This window comes from Acomys minous, assembly GCF_964271855.1.
Source record: "Acomys minous genome assembly, chromosome: 17".
In the NCBI taxonomy this organism is placed as follows: Eukaryota; Metazoa; Chordata; class Mammalia; order Rodentia; family Muridae; genus Acomys; species Acomys minous.
Window position 1 is genome coordinate 70,649,656 of NC_140500.1, and position 22,400 is coordinate 70,672,055.

The 22,400-nt window shown below is 42.5% G+C and overlaps 1 protein-coding gene across 2 annotated transcripts in view; it reads left to right on the forward strand.

Annotated features, from left to right (window-relative positions):
• KCMF1 (potassium channel modulatory factor 1) overlaps nucleotides 1–22,400 on the forward strand; it is a 65,654-nt gene that overhangs the window by 20,160 nt on the left and 23,094 nt on the right. For both annotated transcript variants that reach the window (XM_084766556.1, XM_084766555.1), the window contains exon 2: nucleotides 18,296–18,463. In XM_084766556.1, coding sequence (XP_084622682.1) covers nucleotides 18,296–18,463 — 168 coding nt within the window. The remainder of the gene's footprint in view (nucleotides 1–18,295; nucleotides 18,464–22,400) is intronic.

The window sequence follows — 22,400 nt, forward strand, 5'->3', positions numbered from 1 at the left end:
GTGTGTATCAGGCCGCCCTCCAAATTGCTGCAACTTCTGCCGCTGCTTCCCAAGTGCCAGGACTGCCCAAGTGCCTGAGGCAGCACTTCAGGATTGATTTCTTTACTAGCTTTACACACATTTGAGGTTGTATTTTAATGGTATTTTATGTATTCTTTCATCCATATTTCTTTAGATGGTACCCAGTTCCAGAGGCTTACTTTTAGAAAGGATATTTTATAGGTGCTGAATAATTTATGATACTTCTTATGACACACCAAGAGACCCATAATGTCTGGTTGCCTGAGTGGGCCCAGGTGGCCCACTCATGGTCACCCATGTGAACCTCTTAGATCCATTCTTCATAGTGATTTGAGGTGTTAGGTTTCTTACTACTTTTCTGTAATAAATTTCTTGGAATTTTTCTATAAATATTTTTCTCATTTAAAAAAAAGGATAACCAGAAACTCTACTATTAAAAAAAGAAGAAGTACTGTTTAATAATGTCCTTCTGGGCTGGAGAGATGGCTCAGCTGTTAAGAGCACTTCTTGCCCTTGCAGAGGCGCCTGAGTTGAGTAGGCAGCACCCACAGCAGGCTGCTTGTGTCTGTAGCTGCAGCGCCAGGGATCCAGAGTCCTCTTGCTTCTGCAGGCACCCAAATACAGAGACACAGAAGTACAAACAAAAACAAGGTTTCTCATAGTACCAACACTCAGGGCCTGCGATGGAGTCCATAGTAGAAAATATACTTTTCAACCATTCAAGAGGACCTTGGTTTGATACCCAGTTCCCCCTACACACAACCCAAGGTGTAACAGCTCTGGAGCAATTAAGCATTCTGTTAGCAGTCGTGAACTACACAGTGTTGCTGCCAGAATTGTTTCCTAATGACCAACTCAAGGTGTCACATTTCAAACTGTTGTATTGCTGGTGATGTCAGTGTGTATTAAAACCTACAGAAGTACTTGGTATCTACATGTAAAAATGGAGTTAGTACCTATGTTCAAAAAAATTAACACCCTCCCACCCCCCACCCCCGGTTGATTGGTACATTTGGAAGCCGCGTGAAAGGTGGGAAGTTCACAGTTGTCACTACATTGAACCTGTTAGACTGCTTGGCAGCCACTTGTCAAACACCGAGGCAAAAAACACTGTGACAACCCAACCTCCATGGCCTGTTAGGAACTAAGATCACCCACATCAGTAACCATCAGTAACTGCTGGGTAAGTGAACGGAGTGTGATAGGAAATACAGAGACTGTATAAACAAACATTTTATAGGCGCTAAAAATAATAGTTTTGCTACTATTATTTTATACCTTAAAAATCATAAGAGACTCTTTAACTTTTTTAATTATATTTTTTGGTTTTTGGTTTACATTTTCAAATCTCCGTGTAACAGTTCACATTTGTGTGTGTGTGTGTGTGTGTGTGTGTATGTGTGTGTGTGTAACAGTGGCACATGTGTGAAGATAAATAACTTGAATGTATTGGTTCTCTTTTTCCACCACACAGTTCCCAGATATTAACTCAGTCTGTCAGGCTTGGCTGCAGCTCCTTCTTGATAAACTATCTCATCAGATCCTAACTTTTAATTTTAATTTTTTTGATATTTATATAGAGTTGTGCGTGTGTGTCACATGAGCAAAGATCACAGGACAGCTTTCTGGGAATCCATTCTGTTCTGTGATGTGCACCTGGAAATCAAACTAGAATATTCAGGATTGACAAGTCTCTTTGCCTGCTGAGCCACCTTGTCAGTTCTGGATTTTGTTGTTTGGTCTTGTTTTTGAGACAGGCTTTTGTGTAGCCAAGGCTGGCCTGGAACTCTTGACCGTTTTGCCTCTGCCTTCTAAGCACTGGGTTACCAGCATGGGCTGCCATGCTCCACCTACACTCTTAAGATTTCTTCTTGCCTAAAAAAGCCAGTGCTATGTTTGAGAGGATTTGGTGGGGGGTTGGGACAAGATTTCTCTTGTGGCCTTGCTGTCCTGGACTCACTTTGTAGACCAGGCTGGCCTCGAACCCACAACAATCTGCCTGCCTCTGCCTCCCGAGGGTTGGGATTAAAGGCGTGCGCTACCATGCCTGGGATGATTTTAGTGTTTTGTTGTTGTTTGTTGTTGTTTTTTAAATTAAGACAGAAAAGGCAAGAAAGCAGCTAAAGGAATGACTTGCAGAGGCATGTGTATTTTAGGAGGTGGGAGGGCGACTGGGGTCTGGAGTATGGGAGATGAAACACAAGGCACGTGTGCTGGAAACACAAGTGTAAGGGACCATACATGGGAACTGTCAAGCTTTGTGCTCTGTTCCCTGTTGAAAGCACTTAGAATTGGATGGTGCTTCAATATTAGTTTGCAGAATTATTTGACCTTAATCTGTAGCACAAAGTACATTTTATGGTGCCTATAAAATAAACACGGAAATAAAAGTTATAGAATAATAACTATATTTGCATATTCTGAACATCTTCAATCTATTTCATTTTGTAAAAGTTCTTTTTGAGTTCGCAGTTGTGCACTGCGAGTGCGGAGAGCACACTGCTTATGTGACAGTCATTTTATCCACATTACACCTAGGCAGTAAAACATTTACCATTTACAGATTACTTTTTCCCCAAACAGTTTCCATCTAATGAGTATCTGTATCTCTGAATCTCTAGCTGTTTAAACCCTTTCTCTCTTTTTATTTTTGTTTCTAAAATTCAGAGTGTGTAGTCCAGCCAGCCCATCCTTAACTCAGGGTCCTTCTGCTTCAGTAGCCCATTTCTGCGCTTTGGAAAGCAGACTGACTTTCTTTTTTCTTTTTCTTTTCTTTTCTTTCTTTCTTTTTCCCCCCCAAGGTTTATTGATTTATTATTGTGTATACAGTATTCTGCCTGCATGTACACCTGCGGGCCAGAAGAGGGCACCAGATCACATCATGGATGGTTGTGAGCCACCATGTGGTTGCTGGGAATTGATCTCAGGACCTTTGGAATAGCAGACAGTACTCTTAACCTCTGAGCCATCTTTCCAGCCTCCTGACTTTCTTTTTTTAATATATTTTATTAATTTATTAAGCAGACTGACTTTTTCAGTTCTTTTAAATCCAAACTCATTTATTTTAAGTAGATGGAGATACTTACTTTACAGTAATGTCTAATGTGGTTACAAAGATTAGAGCGCCGTGGCCCACACCTGTAATCCCAGCACTCGGGAGGCAGAGGCAGAGGCAGGCAGGTCTCTGTAACTTTGAAGCCAGCCTGGTCTACAGAGTGAGTTTAAGGACAGCCAGGGTTACACAGGAAAACCCTGTCTTGAAACACACAAACAAACAAAAAGATAAAGTTAATGATGTAAGTTAACTATTTCAGACAATTGATATTAAATCCGTTGTAAAAATAAACACATAATGAATGAGGCGCTGGCTTCAAAATGTTAAAAGCTACTCATTTAGTGGATCTCAACCAGAACTTAAACAAAAAAAAGCAAGTCTTTAATAGACAGTGGTTTTTTTGCTTGGTGTTGGTTAATATCTGCACACGTGGCACTTTATTATTTGTTTTTGGTTTTTCCAAACAGGGTTTCTCTGTAGACCGGCTGGCCTCAAAATCAGAGATCTGCCTGCCTCTGCCTCCCAAGTGCTGGTATCAAAGGTATACGCTGCCATGCTTAGTTGGCACTTTATTTATTTAGATACTTGGTCTCATTTTATAGCCCTGGGTATGATGGAACTTACTATGTGTACCTGTCTGGCCTTGAATTCATAGAGATCCTCCTGCCTTTGCTAATGAACATCTATCTGTAACCTCAGCTTAAGGGTTGTTGGGGTCAGTAGCCTGGCCAACTCTGGCCTTGCTAGCCTAGCCATAGCAGTATGAGATCTCAAAAAATAAGGCGGAGAGCTCGAGGCCAGCCTGGTCTACAAAGTGAGTCCAGGACAGCCAGGAATACACACAGAGAAACCCTGCCTCGAAAAAAACCGGAAAATAAATAAATAAATAATGGTAGACCTTTAATTCTAGCACCTGGGAGGGCAGAGATAGGCATATCTCTGCAAGTATGAGACCAGCCTGGTCTGCATAGTGAGTTCTATGACCTGCAAACAAACAAACAAATAGATGAGGTGTGAGTAATTGATGATAGTTAGCATTGATCCATGCTCCACATGCTTGTATACACAGGCAAACACACCCACACATGTGTACAAAGAGACATCCATCTTCATGGTCACATAACAAAAATGGTTCACTACTTCCCAGATGTATGCTAATCCAATTCAACTTGACACCTAAAATTGACCATCACAGCGGACTATCTGAAAAGCAGATGCTCACCAAAACTGAAAATGTTTTGTGTTTATATAGAAAATAGAAATAGGCATTATGTACACCATTATGCAAATGTTCAAGGATGCCAGAGTGTATTAGATCCCGCCCCACAGCCAAAATGAAGTTAAAGGGTTTTCTTTAATATGTATGAGTGTTTTGCCTGGTTGTATATATGTTCATCTTGTGCATGCATGTCTGGTGTCCAGGGAAGTCAGAAAAGGGCATTAGATCCCCTGTGGTCCTGGAGTTATGAATGGTTGTAAATTACTATGTGGGTGCTGGGAACCAAACCTGGGACCTCTATGAGAGCAACAAATGGCCTTAAATGTCTTTTCTGGGAGGTTTGGTATACAGTGGGATGCCAAACAGTTCTTCATTACATTTCCTATGAATTGCACTGAGTACCTCCTACAGAGTTTTGCAGTGCCTGTTCATAACTACAGTGATTAAGCTGATTTTAATGGGTCATCACCTAGAAGGCTCTGTCACTTTTGGAGGCCCTGTGTTCTCCTGCTGAAAAAATTGATTACGTTACTGTACGCACAGATCACTGTTCTCCTGGTGCCAATGGATTTGCTTAATGAGCATTTTCCTGTTTTCAGAGAGTTCAGAATTACTGGTTAATTTATTTGCCTCTGATCTACATGGTACCAATTTCCCACTAATATGCAGAAACTCTTTCAAGGCAAGTTTATGGGGTTTTTGGTTGTTTGTTTTGTTTCATTTTTTTAAGACAAGGTTTTTCTCTGTGTAGCTGTAGCTGTCCTGGAACCCTAGACCAGGCTGACCTCAAATGCCGAGATCCACTGCTTCTGCCTCCTGAGTGCTGAAATTAAAGGTGCGAACTACCACACTGGACCTAAGTGTGTATTGGTGGTGGTGGTGGTTAGTAGTAGTAGGCGTGTTTTATGCCTGTGTGTGTTCTCTGTACACCATAATGCCTGCAGTACCCACAGTGATCAGGAAAGGGCATCAGATCCCCTTGGACTGGACTTTAACATGCTTTTAAGCCACCACGTGGGTGCTGGCAATCACACAGGTCCTATGCTGTTAACTTTGAGTCACCTCTTCAGCCCTGTCTTGTAAAGCTTGAGGACAGTTCATTCTGTTTCAATTTAAGACCAAATGGTACAGGTAGGTAAAAATCCTAGCAGCTACCAAGAGAAGAGATGGAACAAAAGTCATGCCTTTTAAGGTAGGCGTGGAATACAATAGAGACTGCTTGTAAAGAAAACAAAAGCAAATCGGGCATGATGGCTCACACCTGTAGTCCCAGCACTCAGGAGGCAGAGGCAGGAGGATCGTTGTGAGTTTGAGGCTAGCCTGGTCTACAGAGTGAGTCTAGGACAGCCAAGGCTACACACAGAAAACCCTGTCCCGAAAAAAACAAAAAGAAAAAAAGGAAAAGCATTCTCAGGAGTGGAAGTGGGCTGTTGGTTTCATGTAGCTTAGGCTGGACTTGAACTCACTCTGTGTAGCTGAGCTAGTCTTGAAGCCCTGAGTTCCTACTTCAGCCTTCCTTCAATTTTTGGGAACTCAGGTAATTATATAATTATAAAGGAATTATCTTTTAAACTAGTGCCTTCCTGTTTATTTCTTAAAATACATTTCAGTTGACAGATGCTTTCCACTCAGCTTCACTAACGTCAACATCTTACCATTACCTTGCCACAGTTGTCAAGATGGGGCTACTAGGCTGTGGGACTCGGTGGTAGAGCAGCTGCTTAGTGTGTGCGAGGCCAATCCCCAGTACAAACAGAAGAGAAAGCCCTGCAAACCACACTGGAGAAACCAGCATTATTGCTAACAAACTCCTCTCTCCCTCCCTCCCTCCCTCCCTCCTTCTCTCTCTCTCTCTCTCTCTCTCTCTCTCTCTCTCTCTCTCTCTCTCTCACACACACACACACACACACACACACACACACACACACACACACACACAATGTTAAGGTTGCCTTCAGTCCTCCTTGGTTTTGAACTTGACAGCTACAGAGAACTGAGTGTGGCCTTTTGTGCTAGCAGGTGTAGCTTTCGTGCCCCCTTAGTCCTGCTCCTAGCTGTTGTGCTAACCCACCTACCAAGACATAGTTTGCAGGTACTTTCTCTTCAGTCAGTGCCCTAGAATAGTCTGCTATTTTATAACCAGGTAGAACTGCAGCGGTTCTTTGCATATGGTGTGGTGAAAGTAAAGTGCTCCTCTACCACGTACCTTGTATGCCTGTAATATAGCTTGAGTTTGCTTACTGGATGGCATTTTTAGCAGTCGTCTTTCTGTTGTTTTGTTTTACTGGTGCCATATAGCCCACTGTAGTAGTGACAGTTCTGGAACTTTGGTTTTCTTAAAAAACAAAACAAACAAAAAAAATTATAGGAATATGATTTCATTTTAATCTCAGGTGTGGGGATATAGATTTGCTTTGCAGCAGCTGACTATGATTTGCCTGTGCTCTAGCAGAGGTGTAGTTTTGCCACCTGTAGATAGTTTCTGCGACTGTGACGTTTGGAATTCTGGGAATTTTTCAGAGGTTATATAAATTCTTGAGCCCAGAAAGGTGAGGTGGCTGGTGGTTAGTCATTCAGGGAGATTGGTTGATGTTTGTTTGTGGTTCTGGGCGGGGAGAGGGAAATGGAGGGTGGGGAGAAGAAGAACGCACAAACCACCTACAGTGTACCAAGGCTGACCTGATGCTTCTGCCTCTACTTCTCAAGTGCTGGGATTATAGTCCTCAGACCTGGCTCCTTCCCCTCTTTTCTTTTTTTAAAAATACACTTTAATTGGTATTTAAACGTGTTTCCAAAGCAAGTCTACACAAAAAAACCCTATTTCAAAAAACCTAATAATGATGATGATGATGTGATGATGTGTTTCGTTATGATGCCTTCTTGCACATATTGTATAACTGCCTTTCTATTTAATCCAATGGCCTCACACATGCTGGATATGCATGTTCACCCACAGACCTAGCTGATTCTTTTATGCATATGCTTATAAGGTTCACTGTATATGTAGGTTCTCCCAACAGATTAAAAGTACTTTAAAAAATCTCTTGACTATATATCCCTCTCCTTTCCCTTTTGGTGTAAGGACTAAACAAAAGGATATATATATATCTAAGTCTCATATTTCTGGCTCCATATACCTTGTTTTTTCTGTTTACTTCTTTGCTAAATGGTAACAGTGTAGCTACTATCTACATCAGTTACAGTGAGTTGTTCTAGGTTACCTAAGGCATGCAGGAGGATGAGCATAGGTTATATACAAATACTGCATTTTCTTTTTTTTTTTTCTTTTTTTTTTCCTTGGGATGGAAATAGTTTATTTCAGTGTACAGTTTCAACGTACAGTACATTGTCAAAGAAGTTGGGGCTAGAACTAAGGCAGGGCAGGAACCCGGCAACAGACCCTGAAGCAGACGCCATGGAGGAGTGCTGGTTACTTGCTTGCTCCTCAGGCCTTTTTTTACCCCCGAGACAGGGTTTCTCTGTGTAGCCTTGGCTGTCCTGGACTCGATTTGTAGACCAGGCTGGCCTCAAACTCACAGAGATCCACCTGCCTCTGCCTCCAGAGTGCTGGGATTGCATTTTCTTTCTATATCAGACTTGCACACTTGAGAATTTGTGTGTAGCAGGATTCAGGTGAGTGTTGTCCTGGAACCAGTTCCCTGATTAACTGATAGATGATTATGTCTTCTATAATTTCCTAAGGCACCTTTAAAGAAAATCGAATTTCCATTGGGCTTCTTTAAGTGTGACACAGCAGTGGGTGCCAGCTCCCCTGTGCTTTTCCCACTTTGTTATTTTCTAAAGTGGATTCTCGGAAGAGGTTGATGAAATACCAGCTGTGATGGTATTTCCAGCCTTGCAAAATGCCCAAGCGTTAAAAAGATCACTGAAACGTTATCAGACAGAAAGAAACACAGAATCACTTCAGTCTAGCTGAGGGACTCTGTGGCAGAAGACTAGGGAGAATGCACGATGCTGCTAGCCAAACGTGACAAGTATCAGAATGGAGCGGCAAGATGGTGCAGATTTAAGTAGATTATAGGTCTTGGAGGGCCCTAGGGAGCTGTGGAGGTCTTGCTGACGGCTCCCACACACATTTGGGGTTTTGGCTACAGAGGCCTCACTATGTGGCCTTGGCTAGCCTGGAACTTAGAGATCCACAGCCTGCCACTGCCTCTCAGGCAGGGACCACAGGCCTGCCCTGCCACAAAGGGAACCTTGTTTCTTAAAAAGAGAAGTGGAATAGACCAAAGAACTAATGACGAAAAGTAGCAAAACAAAAACTGACGAGTTCACACAGATTCCAGTAAGATTTCCCAGAAATGAGTAAGAACAGTTGCAGGAGACTCATGGCAGTCGGACTGTGGTTGTGTTTGCATTGAGACTTCTCTTCCATTGGATTTTCACCTTCCTCCTGCTAGTTCCTGTTCCTTAGCAACAAACGAAATCTGCATGGCAGGAAGAAGATAGAGTATAAAACTAATACTTGCCAGGTGGGGGTGGTCCCAGTACTTAGGAGGCAGAGACATCTCTGAGTTTGAGGCCAGGCTGGTCTACAGAGTGAGCTCCAGGACAGCCAGGGCTACCCACAGAAGCCCTATCTCAAAAACCAAAAACTAATACTCCCTTGTTTTAGAGAAGCAATGGACCCACCTTACATATTGGTATTCCTAAAGAGACCACTAAAACATGCTCAGTAACAAGAAGGGCTCCCTGAACTTTGAGTCTTCTTGAGAGGTACCTTGCAGAGATCATCTCTGTGGATACCAAAGACACCCACCACAGCACCAAGTGGTAAGTTTGTAACCATGACAAAACTTAAAAAGAAGTTGTCAGCTTATGCTGCTGTGTGGCTGTAACCTGTGGGAGGTGGCACAGGTGTATGCACCAGTGGAGGAACCCTTTTACGAGGATGGCTTAACCCAGCACAGAACCTTCAGTGTAGTTCCATTTTTCTATTCGTGCCTGTACTGTCTATTGAGGTTTTCATGAGCTTTGTTTGAATTTGATCTTTTTAATGAATGAAAACAAATCCCAGAGGACCATAAGAATATTCTTCTTACTTGAATTGACATACTTTCTCTTCAGTAGTGCCTGGTTCCCGTCTGTACTTTGCTCTCATTCATGGTTTCAGTTTGCCTGTATTGTTTAGAAAGGCCTTGCCTACCAAGATGTAATAAAAATGCTCTCATGTACTTAAAAATTCTTATATTTTTTAATAAAAAAACACTTTCCATTGTGAAAAATATACTAGCCAACCTTGTAAAGGAAGCATTTATGTTTATGTGTGAAAAGTGTATCTTGCATGGGAAGGAATATATAGAAGGTGGTATTTAAAGAAGAAGAATACGCTGGGTATAATGGTGGACCTCTTTGAGTTTGGACAGCCTGATTTGCATAGTGAGTTCCAGGTCAGATTTTGTCTCCAAAAACAAATTAATAATAATAAGCAAGAAGATAAAAACAAATCTTTGTATCTAAGTGTTTCCATTAATAGAGCCTCTCATGAGCATCTCTGTAGCTATGAACTTAAGTACCTTGTCTTGCCATCTGCATCTGTCTTTCCTCAAACCTCTCTTCCCAGCTAAGCCACCTCTGTTCAGTTGGGAATATGGGGTAGAAAACCTCATCTCCAAAGAGACAAAGGACAGTGACACTGTTAGATGCCACTGGAAGAAGGAAGTGCAGCAGTTTGCCCTGCGCCTCCTGGGAGCTCCTCAGGACCTTGGAAGCCCAGGCCTCACCACCGAGGGAGAAGGACTTGGTTGGCCTGGAGTTTGGCTGGACTTCATTGGTGGATTTGCTGGCTGTAGTCAGGAGGTGGCTGGTCACTGTGGCCCACTTCCAGCTCCCAGGTCAAAGCAGGACACTTCCTTGGGGCAAACAGAGTCCTCTCTCTCTCCTAGAGGGCAGCATGGTTACTTCATCAGTGAACAGGGGAGACCAGCCAAGTCCAGATAAGAAAGTAGACCTGTGCCACATTCTCTGGGCTCTATTCTGTCTGTATTCAGCTTAAAGAGAAAATATACATTATATGTGCACATACAAACTGTATATAATCACTTTAAAATTTTATGAGTTAATCATAGTCTTATGTAGTTATAAAAACAATGCACAAATACATCTCCTAATAACTGAACAGTAGTACAGTATTAAAACTATGATACATCCGGGCGTGATGGCTTACACCTTTTATCCCGGGAGGCAGAGTTCGAGGCCAGCCTGGTCCACAGAGTGAGTTCCAGGACAGCCAGTGCTATACAGAGACACTCTGTACCAGAAAGCAAAAGCAGTGATACATACATCAATGCAGGAAAACGCTGAACATTCCATGGCTATGAGAATTTTTGTATTGCTCTTTTAGTATCACCCAACTTGCCTTCCTGTCTCCACTGTTCCTCTGGTCACCTCTCTTTATTTGTGATTATTTTGTATATATGAAGTTGACATGAACATTAAATTAACAAGTACAGGCCCCTTGCTCCTAGAGGAAATAAACACAATAGGTTCCTAGGAACCTCTGAATAGAACCTTTTCATCAGGGATTGCTCTGTAACTTTGTTTTATGTCAATTCCTGTTGAAATATAAATGATTAAAATTATACATTCTAAATATGTAAGTATATAGATCATGATTAATAGACTGTTGTCAGAATCGCCAACAGGAGTCAGCATACCTGAGCTATGCTTTTACATCTATTAGGAACACTGGGAAACACTTCATCTTGGCTCATGAGGGCCACTTACAGAATCACCACTACAGAGGACAGATGAGCTGGGTGGTTTTTTGCTTGGTTGGTTTTGGTTTTTCGAGACAGGGCTTTTCTATGTAGCCTTGGCTGTTCTGGACTCACCTTGTAGACCAGGCTATCCTCGAACTCACAGCGATCCTCCTGCCTCTGTCTCCTGAGTGCTGGGATTACAGGCGTGTGCCACCACATCTGGCTCACAAATGAGTTTTTAAAAGGAAATCATGGCACTTAATCTATATGAAAAGTACCTAGGTTTGCAGTGTGAAAGGTGAGATAAGAAGGCAGAACATCTTCCTTTTAAAATTGAGCCAGAGAGCTGAACTGTGTGCTCTCTCATAGCAATCTATAAGCTAACCCAGGCGTCTGTGTCATTGACTGCGAAAGCATTGCCAGTGATTCATGTATGTTTGCATGTGCATAGATGTAAAGAAAGCCAGCCTGGTCTAGGATGCTCACCGTGGTAAGCTGAAGTAGTTAATAGAATGGGGTATAGAGGAGACATTTAGGGTTGGATAATGTCAATTCCTGCTTCGAGACCATTCATTATGCCATACGTGGTCCCCTTGTGAAAATGAAGCTGCATTTCTGATTTCTGTCTGCTTCTCTGTGCTGCACGTCAGTAAACAGTATGATAATACCATAGCCTCGGTATCTGGGTGATGACCATCATCACTCTAGGCCAGGCTTTGGTGTTTGTCTTCTTGCTTGTTTCCTGGTGCTGGGGCCTGGGGGTAGGCAAATGCTCTTCCACGGAGCTCCAGCCTCCAGCGCTTTTGAGTTAATCTGCACCTGCTCCTGTGTGGAACTGCCACCTCCTATATGGCTGTCATCGGCCACTTCATTGTCTTCCTGGTGATTTTCACTGCTGCTCCTTTGGATGGAATCTAATGTTTTCTACCTCCTGCACCATTACTCAACTCTTTGTTACTCTTTGGGTTTCTATTGTTCTGAAGAAAGTATAAAGTCATGCAGGAACTAGTTATTCTCAGCCGTACGTGTCTACTGCCTTCATACTTCAATTAGGAGTCTAGGCATCAGTGCATCACCTTCAGTGTCTAGTGGTTATATTGAAAACGTCAGAAAAAATTACTACGTATGTGTGTTCCTTTTGTTTTGTTGAGACAAGGACTTGGTGTGTGCCTCAGGCTGGCCAATAACTTCTGCTCCTTCTGTCTCAGCCTCTTGGGTACAGGATGTGCCATCATTTCCAGCTAGGATTTTTTAAAAGCTTTATTTATTATGTATACAATGTTCTACCTGCACCAGATCTCACTACAGAGGGTTGTGAGCCACCATGTGGTTGCTGGAATTGAACTCAGGACGTCTGGAAGAGCAGCCAGCACTCTTAACCTCTGGGCCTCTCCAGCCCCAGCTATGGTTCTTGGTCTCGGTGTCCAGCTTTTACTCAGTTCCCTGCTCTCTCCTGGAAGCTGGTAGGAAGTCTTTTTATCCATGAGGCTAAGTTAGTCTCCCTCCCTCCCTCCTCCGCCACTCCTTATATTTATGTTTTATTCATGGGTGTGAGTGATGGTGGAAGCCAGAGAGGATGTCTGATTCCCTGGAGCTGGAGTTAAAGGAGACGGGGAGCTGCATGACATGGGTGCTGGGAACGGAGCCTGGTCCTCCAGAAGAACAGCTAGCAAGCACTCTTAGCCACTGAGCTGTCTCCAGCTCCAGGGTGCATGTTCCATCTGACGATTTGCGTTCTTGAGTTATTCCATTGGTTATTTTCTTTGATTCCACTGTTGGGAAACTTGGACTAGACTTCAGTTTTCTCCTTTGTAGAGTGTTCTCTCTCTCTCTCTCTCTCTCTCTCCCTCCCTCCCTCCCTCCCTCCCCCTCTCCCTCCCTCCCCCTCCCCCCCACCTTTTCTTCTTTCCTTTCTGTCTCCCATATTTCTCTCCTGTCCTTTCCCCGTGACCTCTCTGTGACTTAGTCCCCCTGTTTGACTTTAGTCACACACCTTGTCAGTGCTGCTTTGGGCTCCCTTGGTCAGAAAGGCTCTTACGTTCTTTAGTGAATAAACTGTTCTGCATTTAAAGTAGAATATAATTTTGGAGACCTATAACTGAGGAAGCTTCTGTCTATTGCCCCCCCCTTCATTGGTTGCCCTGGTTGTGGTACACCTCATGCTGCCAGGACAGGTGTTTTGTTCAGCTTTTTCCATTCCCCTAATTCCACTGTCTAGTTTCAGATTTTATGGTATTTCATTCTCTTTACCCTTGTGAATTCTGTTTTTCCCAATTCCAATTCAAATTTTTTAGAGTTTCAAAAAGGAGAAAGATAAGTTCTTGACCATTCTAGACCTTATTGTAATGCATATTCTCAAATGCCATTGTCCAGTACTTCACGGTCTGGGGCAGTAGTCACCGTCCTACGAGTCCTTAAGTGTGTCTAGTGCCACCGAAGGACTGAATTGAACTTTAAGGCATTAACATTAAGTAACTGACACTGGGCCTACTGAAGTAGGAATGGGAATCTCAGTTACATCTACTGTAAGGAATGTTTCCATGTCTCATTCTCCCTGGTTGACCTTTTTTCCTCCCCACTTTTGTCAGTGTGGACTCTTATCCAATGTGTTACTGCTCTTGGAACTTAGGTATTATATAGACTAACCTGGCTGGCTTGGATCCTATTTCTGCTGTGAGTACCAGGACTATAGGCTGTCACCACCACACCCGACTCTCCCATGTCTTTTTTACATGCTCCCTTCTCTGCCCCCACCCCCACCCCTGCCCCCAAGACAGGCTTTCTCTGTGTAGCCTTGGCTGTCCTGGAACGCTCTCTCTGTAAATCAGGCTGTCTCCCAAGTACTGGGATTAAAGGCATGTGTCACCACTGCCAGGCAGCTCCCTTCATTCACTGTACATCTGGGTGTCTTGAGTTCGTGTACTTGTTCTTCTCCAGTCCCTGGCATGATCATATCGTCAGGAGCTTTAAGGCTTGTCTAGTGTTCTCATTGCTGGCTTTCGTTAGGCCCACCTAGCTACCAGTGGGTTGACATTGCTGTTATTACATAGGACAGTGTAGAGTGGTGCTTTCTCAACCTTACTGGCCCTTTATAGGTCCTCATGGCCCCCCAACTGTAAAATTATTTCTACTTTATAACTGTAATTTTGCTACTGTCATCAATTATAATGTAAATATCTCTTTTCTGGTGGCCTTAGGTGACCCTTATGAAAGGGATCATTTAATCCCAAAGGGTTGAGAACCACTGGTGTAGAGGTTTCTGTCACTGTGAGGAAGGGGAATGTTGGCCTTACTCTAGGATAGTGAGTTTGGAGCCCCTCTGCTACTGAAGAGATACTCACCTTTTCCTGTCTTTTTCAACCCACCTCTGGGCCTTCCATTGACAAAATATAAACAAGGAGTCTGTATAACTGAGCTAGCTGCCAGATTCCAACCCAGGGTTTCTTAGCTTTGGTACCCTGTGCTTTCTGACAACCCCTCTGAATGTGTGTATTGGCAGGGGGATGGGGGAAGGGTTTATAACAGTATCTGCTGGTGGCTTTACACCTACCCCATTGTTACAACTGTGAATACCCTTACTGTGTCAGATGGTACTGGGCCATCCAGAAGAGCTGAGAAACAGTCCTAACAGGAACCTGTACCTGCTTGACTTCAAATGGTCTTGAGGAAAGAAGTGAGAGCCCTATGTGCCTGTGCCTGCCCTTCAGTGTTGAGAGACACCCCCACCACCCCCATGTGCTGCAGTAGTTACCGATGTGTGCCATCACCACTGCTTGGTTTTTGTTGAATTGGTGTAGCAAGTGAAGATGGGTGAAGCAGTTTAGTCATGCTGTGTATATCAGTCACTCCGAGTTCTGTCTAGAGCTTCGCACCTGCCGTCCGTTCCTTCTGTTTGAACTCAGTGAAGAAACTGGAACCAACAATAGAATGTTAAACGTGGGGTTTGGGAGGACTTGTTAGATTTCAGATGAGTTAGCCTAGGTGTGCATAGCAGGCTTTATAATAACTGTTTTTGTTTTTGTTTTTGTTTTGTTTTTTTTTTTAATGTAAAGACTAGGAAAGAAAGAACCTTGAAATCGTATTTCAGTGTTCTGCAGAGCCAGTATTAGGGTACATCGAGTAAAATGTCTCTTAGCACAGACCAAGGGAAACATACTCTTCTAATGTAGTAGAAGCAGCTTCACCAGGAGTTGCTCACAAATGCACACGCAGACTTTCTTAAAGCTCAAATCGCATTAAAAGCATTACGCTGTATTAAGTACATCAATGGCTTCTGCTTTTCTTTTTCTTCCCCAATGCTTTTTTTTTTTAAACAAGCACACAGCTTAAATGTTTTGACCAATAGGCCCAAAGCACTCTATGAAAGGGAATCAAGGATCCAGATTGTGTTTCAACTTTAGTTGTTTGATAGGACATTTTTCGCTGTCAAATGCATGTGGACAGCCTGCTACTGTGTATGTCAAACAGGCATTTAAAACAGCTGCTAGGTGTGATGGTCAAGCTGTCCTCACACTGGATGTCCTAGCATACCTAGTTCACACGCACTAGGAGGAGCTACTCAGGGACCTGGAAACTCGACTAGTTTCTACAAGAATTAAGCAAGTATGAAGTTAAGAATCCAATTCTGGAATTAACAAACAAATAAAACAACCATAGTTTAAAACTATGGTTTTATGAGTAAATTTAGTGAATAAGTTTGTTAGGCCAACTGTTTTACCCATTAATATCCCAATATAAACCAGTTATACTGTCACCAAAAGTTGTCCTTTGCTCTAGCATAGGCTTAGTCGCCAGGTTTTACACACGCACGCACGCACGCGCGCGCGTGCTCTCTCTCTCTGTCCCTCCCTCCCTCCATCTCCAGAAAGCAAGCTTCTGAGCCAGCACTTTAATCCCAGCGCTTGGCAGTCAGAGTTAGAAGGATCTTTGAGTTTGAGGCCAGCCTCAAACCCAACTAACCAACCAAACAAACAAAAACTTCATACAAGTTCTTCCAGGCTGAAATGACCACAGTGTCTCCCCAGTGTTGATAAGACAAGTTACCTCCACACAGCAGATTGTACTTTGTACCCTGTTTTATTTTGAGGTATAGGAGCTTGAATCTAGAGCCTGCCTTCTGCATGCTGTGCAGGTGCTCTGCCACTCAGCCCCACCCCCAGATGGATTGCACCCTTTCTTGATCTCATTGCCTATTCTCTTTGAGGTTATCCCTCTTGCTGCTGGTGTTGGAGTTAGTATGTTTTCCATCTATGTATATGACCATACACAATGATACAATGTTGCTGTCATGTTTTAAATTTTACGTGGAGTGAGGGCTGGAAAGATGGCTCAGTTTTTACATTTTTAATATTTGTGTGTGGGTATATGTACAAGTGCCCACAGAGGCCAGAAGAGCATGTTGGACCTCCTGGAGCAGGAGCCGTTGTGAGACACCTAATGTGGGCACTGGGAAATGAACTTGTGTGTGTTGTACCCTTGTGCCGTGGGCTTTTATTGCTGTGCAGAGACACCATGACCATGGCAACTCTTATAAAGGAAAACATCATTCTTTCTCTGAATTTGACTAATCTAGGTAGATTCAAAAAGCAATTTTCTATTTTGGTGTGAAGAAATACCATCAATATATTGTTAAACTGCTGCTCTCTCGCCCTCCCTCTTACAGAGTTTCTCTGTGTAGCCTTGGCTGTCCTGGAATGCATTCGGTAGACCAGGCTGGCCTCAGCCTCAGAGATCTGCCTTCTGGGATTAAATGTGTGTGCCGCCACCACCTGCTGTCCTAGAATTCTATACCAGGCTGGCTCCACAGTGATCAGCCTGTCTCTGCCTCCCAGATGCTAAGACGTGTGCCACCACTGGCTAGCTATGCTGGTCTTTCCTTTCTGTTCTAACACATTGGCCTTGTATTTTCATTTTGAGTTCAACTACATATGAGTTTTCTGCATAAACAAGTATAGCACATGTAAATAAAGGACTTTTCCTACTCTCTCTCTCTCTTTTTTTTTTTTTTTTTTTGGTTTTTGGTTTTTGGTATTTTGAGACAGGGTTTCTCTGTGTAGCGTTGGCTATCCTGGACTAACTCTGTAGACCAGGCTGGCCTCAAACTCACAGCGATCTGCCTGCCTCCGTCTCCCGAGGGCTGGGATTAAAGGCGTGCACCATCACTGCCCGACTGACATTTCCTACTCTTAAGCCTCCTCTTTGCTTTTTCAATTTAAATTTTTAAAAAAGTATGCTCATGGTGGTGCATGCCTTTAATCCCAGCACTCGGGAGGCAGAGGCAGGTGGATCTCTGTGAGTTTTGGCCAGCCTGGTCTCCAGAGTGAGTCTAAGACAGCCAAGGTTACACAGAGAAACCCTGTCTCAAAAAAAAAAAAAAAGTGTACTTATTTGACCCATTCCTAGATCTGCTACTTGTCTCTTGAAGTGCCTCTCTCCCTTTAATCCCTGCACTCTAGAAGAGGATCTCAGTGACCTCAAGGTCAGCCAAACCCTGTCCCCAACCTTTGTTATTTGGGAATGGAGAAAAGTTGGTAACACCTATAAACACTTGATCCCGCACCTGAGAAGCTGAGGCAGGAGGTCAGGAGTTCAAGGCCAGCCTGGGCTACCCAGTGAAACACTTAACTGAAAACCAAAAATTCAAGAATCAGTGTTTGATACCAGCTTTTGGTATGAACTTAGAGTCTGGTTATGGTATTTCTTTTTGTGTGTTATAGTTTAAATGGGTTCAGACTTATTCCTTAGGATTTTATACCGGCCAGATATTTGATGGCATTCTGAGCCATATGGCAAAAAATGGGCTGTGAACCTATAGAAAAAAGCATTTTGTGATTCCATCTTTTCAGAGGTCACAAGGCACCTTTTAACAGGGGTGGTTATATTTCTTTATGGTTTTTCAAGACAGGGTTTCTCTGTGTAACCTTAGCTGTCCTGGACTCTCATTGTAGACTGACTTGGTCTTGAACTCACAGAGATCCCCCTGCTCCTGCCTCCGTAAGTGCTGGGAGCACAGGTATGCACCACCATGCCATACGTTTTTATTTCTTGAAATATTTGAACCCTTGCAGTATCTCACCACCTGACTCAAGGTCTTCAATAGGACTGAGCTTTCTAAGTAAAGAATTTACAACACTGCTGCGAGTGCTGTGTTTCACTGTGTTGTTGCTGGTCAGTTTTGAAAGGCTGGCTGGGCCAAATGAGCCCTTACACGTTACAAAGTTGATGTGGAAAGTGACCTTTTCTAGCTGCTAATTGCAGGTGCTTCTTCTTACTTTATAGGTGTCAGCTGTGATGCATGTTTAAAAGGAAATTTTCGAGGCCGCAGATATAAGTGTTTAATTTGCTACGATTACGATCTTTGTGCATCTTGTTATGAAAGCGGGGCAACGACAACAAGGCACACAACTGACCACCCGATGCAGTGCATATTAACAAGGGTAGATTTTGGTAAGTTCATCATAATGAATTTAATTATCACTTAAGGGGTTTCTATGGGTATGAAAAAGCAAAACATCCTGAAACTATCCCCATTAGCATATTCAAGGATTCAAATTCTTTCAAACTAAAATCATCTTTCCTATGTCTTTCTGTCTCTTGGTTATAGTTTTCTTAAGAAGCTTTTTGGAAAAATTCACAGCTGGTGAGGGGTGAGATAGAGTGAGTGCCTCTGGAGACAGGCAGTGAAACCAGGCTGGCTGCTAGTGCCATTCGTGTGCCTGGAGGGGGCAGTGTCAGTCAGTAAGAGAAGCTGTCTGTTTTGGGCTGTAATTTTGTAACCAGCCAGCACAATTGTGATTGTCTTTGATTATAGCCTTCCCAGTGAGCATGAAGCGCTGCGCTATCTCAAGTGCTTTTGATTTGCAGGTCTCTGATAGTTAATAATCCAAGCATTTTTTTTCTTATTCTTATTAGCTATTTGTATATTTTTGAAGAAAATTACCAGCTCCTTTTCCCATTTTATTACATGGAGTGCCTTTATTGTTAAATTATAGCTGTTCTTTATATATTAATATATGTTCGTTATGAGATGGATGATTTGCAAAAATATACTCCCATTCTGTTGTCTTCTCACTTGCTAGGCGCTAAACTTTGAAGTACAGATATTTTATTTCAAAATGCCTCGTTTGGTCTCTCTAATTCCTTTGTGTTAATGGAATATATGTCTGAGGGTTCTGGTCTGATTTAGAGCTTTCATGCACTAAAAACTGATTTGTTGTTTGTTTCGTTTTTCATTTTTGAGACAGGGCCTCACTGCGTAGCCAGATTGACTTCAGCTCACAGAAATCCTCCTGCCTCTTCCTCCAGAGTGCTGGGATTAGTTTTTGTTTTGTTTTGTTTTTTAAACTTGGAATTGAAATAGAGTTTCTGCTCCATTTTACACAGGGGTATCCAGTTCTGGGTTCATTGAACTATCTTATATTTATTAATTAGCTTTCTTGTTTAAAGTCAGATCACCATGAAAAGGGCTTATTTTGGACTTTTAAGTTTGTCTGTGTGGCTGCTCATGATAGTTCTGTGCTGTTTGTATTTCTAAAGCTTTGTAAAAAGTTCTGGCATTTCTGAGGCGTCCCTTTTGGGGAGGGGTGTTTTGTGACTTTTTTTTTCTTTCTTTCAAGACAGGGTTTCTCTGTGTAGCCCTGGCTGTCCTGGACTCACTTTGTAGACCAGGCTGGCCTCGAACTCAAAGCAATCCACCTGCCTCTGCCTCCTGAGTGCTGGGATTAAAGGCATGCGCCACCACCGCCCAGCTGGTCTTTCAATCTTGTTCCCATTCAAATTTGTTTTGCACGTTCTGGGTCCCTTGAGTATCTCTGAGTTTTAGAAACACTGTACTTTTTTAAAAAAAGAAACCAGCTGGATTTTGTTAGTGATTGTGTCGAGCTTATAGAATTATTGAAAAGTATTGCTGTTTTGTTATTAAATCTGATCCATGAATATAAAATATCTATTTAATTTAGGGCTTTTTTAATAGTTATCAGAGAATAAAATCTATTTCTTGAATTAAATATACTTCTGAGTATTCTTTGGCTGTTGTAAATGAAACTGATTTTATCTTTGGAATAAATCTTGTAGCTTGCTGTTTCTAAATTGGCTTATTAGTTCTGATAATTTAGGATTAGTTCTAACCCAGTAGATTCCTAGGGTTTTATTTCTTTTCCATTGGATGCCTTTCATTTACTGCAATAAAAGCCTCCAGGGAAATTCTGAGTAGAAGTAGCTAGAGACCCTTGTCTTGTTTCTCATAACAGGAGAAAGACATTTAATCTTTTTTTTTTTTTTTTTTAAGATTTGTTTATTATGTATACAGTGTTTAACCTGCATGTACACCTGCAGGCTAGAAGAGGGCACCAGATCTCATTATAGATGGTTGTGAGCCACCATGTGGTTGCCAGGAATTGAACTCAGGACCTTTGGAAGAACAGGCAGTACTCTTTGCCTCTGAGCCATCTCTCCAGCCTCACATTTAGTCTTTTACCAGAGATGTTGTAGTTGTGGGTTTGCCCTTTATTGGGTAAATAAGGTATTTATTGTTGCTTGTTTGGAGGTTGTTTGTCTTGTTTGTTTGTTTACTACCGGGTATTTGTTTTTGAAACAGGACCTCACTATTCAGCTTTAGCTGCCTGTGTCTGCTTTGTGGCCTGGTCTGGCCTTGAACTCATGATTCTCCTGTGTCTGTCTTCCAGGTGCTGAGATTTCAGGCACTCATCACCATCTGTCCTTGTCGTTCCTTTTCTTTCCTTTTTTTAACTCCTCTACTACTAGAACTCTACCTTGCAGGTCATATGAATATATACACGTACATACACATATATACAAGCACACAGATACATAGGCATACATATATATATACACACACTAAACGAGCGCACATAAATTCACACACATATATATATGTGACACTTTTTTTCTCTTTTGGAGACAGGGTTTCTCTCTGTAACCTTGGCTATCCTGGGACTCAATAGCCCAGGCCAGCCTCAAACTCAGAGATTTACCTTTCTCTGCCTGCCACTCCTGAGTGCTGTAATTAAAGGCATGTGCCACCACTGCCAGGCTATCAGTGACACTTTTAAGACCAACCCTTAGGAATCAATGTCTTCCCACCCCTTGTTTCGTTTTGGACAGGGTCTGCTATCAGCCCAGGATGACCTTGAGCTTGTGTTCATCCTGCCTCAGTCTCCCAAGTACTAGGTTGGATTCAGGCATGAGCCACTATGCCCGGCTCTTCATTTTCTCTTCTCATAGAAGTTATTTATAGTCTTTGTTTCCATACAGGGCTTCTCTGTGTGGCATTGGACTAGCTTTGTAGCAGGCGATCCTTTTTTTTTTTTTTTTTTCCTCCCTTTTCTTTTTTCCTTTTTTTTTTTTGGTTTTGGTTTTGGTTTTTTCAAGACAGGGTCTCTCTGTGTACCCTTGGCTGTAGACCAGGCTGGCCTTGAACTCCGCCTGCCCCTTTCTCCCAAGTGCTGGGATTAAAGGCATACGCCACCACACCCAGCTGTAGCAGGCAATCTTACAGTCTTAAAATTGAGTGCCTTTTTTTTTTTTTCATGTTAAAGAGGATGCTATGGTTTTTCTTTTATGTTACTGTGGAGAAGAGATAGATACTAATGATGCAAATAGATTATTTCCACGGAGACCTTCTTGGGCATTGAATTGTGCTTATACCATATCCAGGTTGACATCCACAAGACCCTCCTGCTGAGAATGCCATATTACCTAGATAATAGCTGCCTCTGACACTTTGTGTGTTGGTTGTGGTCATCTTTTCTTTCCTTGTGCATGGTGCACCTTTCTGATTCTTTCCATTGATACTGTTGTTACCACAGCATATGAAGAAAGGAAGAAGACCAACACAACACAATTATAATTAGATCCAGATGTGGAATAATCAGTTTCAGAATTAAATGTGTATAAGGGGCAGAATGTTAGTCAGCGTTCCATTACTGTGATAAAACACCTGAGATAATCAATCAGTTTGAAAGATTTACTTTGGTTTCTGACTTCTGAGGTTTTAGCCTGTGGTTGCTTGGCTGGGTTGCTTTGGGAGATGTTGGCAGCACATTTTATGGGAACATAGGGCAGACAGGGTTTCATAAGAGGTGGAAAACAAACAGAAAAGGGGATAGGGTCTCCAGGATTCTCTTTAAGGGCACCTTCCCAGTGACTTCATCTTTTTTTTTTTTTTAAAGATTTATTTATTATGTATACCCTCAGGCCAGAAAAGAGCACTAGATCACATTATAGATGGTCATGAGCCACCATGTAGTTGCTGGGAATTGAGCTCAGGACCTTTGGAAGAGCAGTCAGTGCTCTTAACCTCTGAGCCATCTCTCTAGCGCCGCCCCCCCCCCCTTTTTTTCTTTTTTTTTTTAAATTTTGGCCT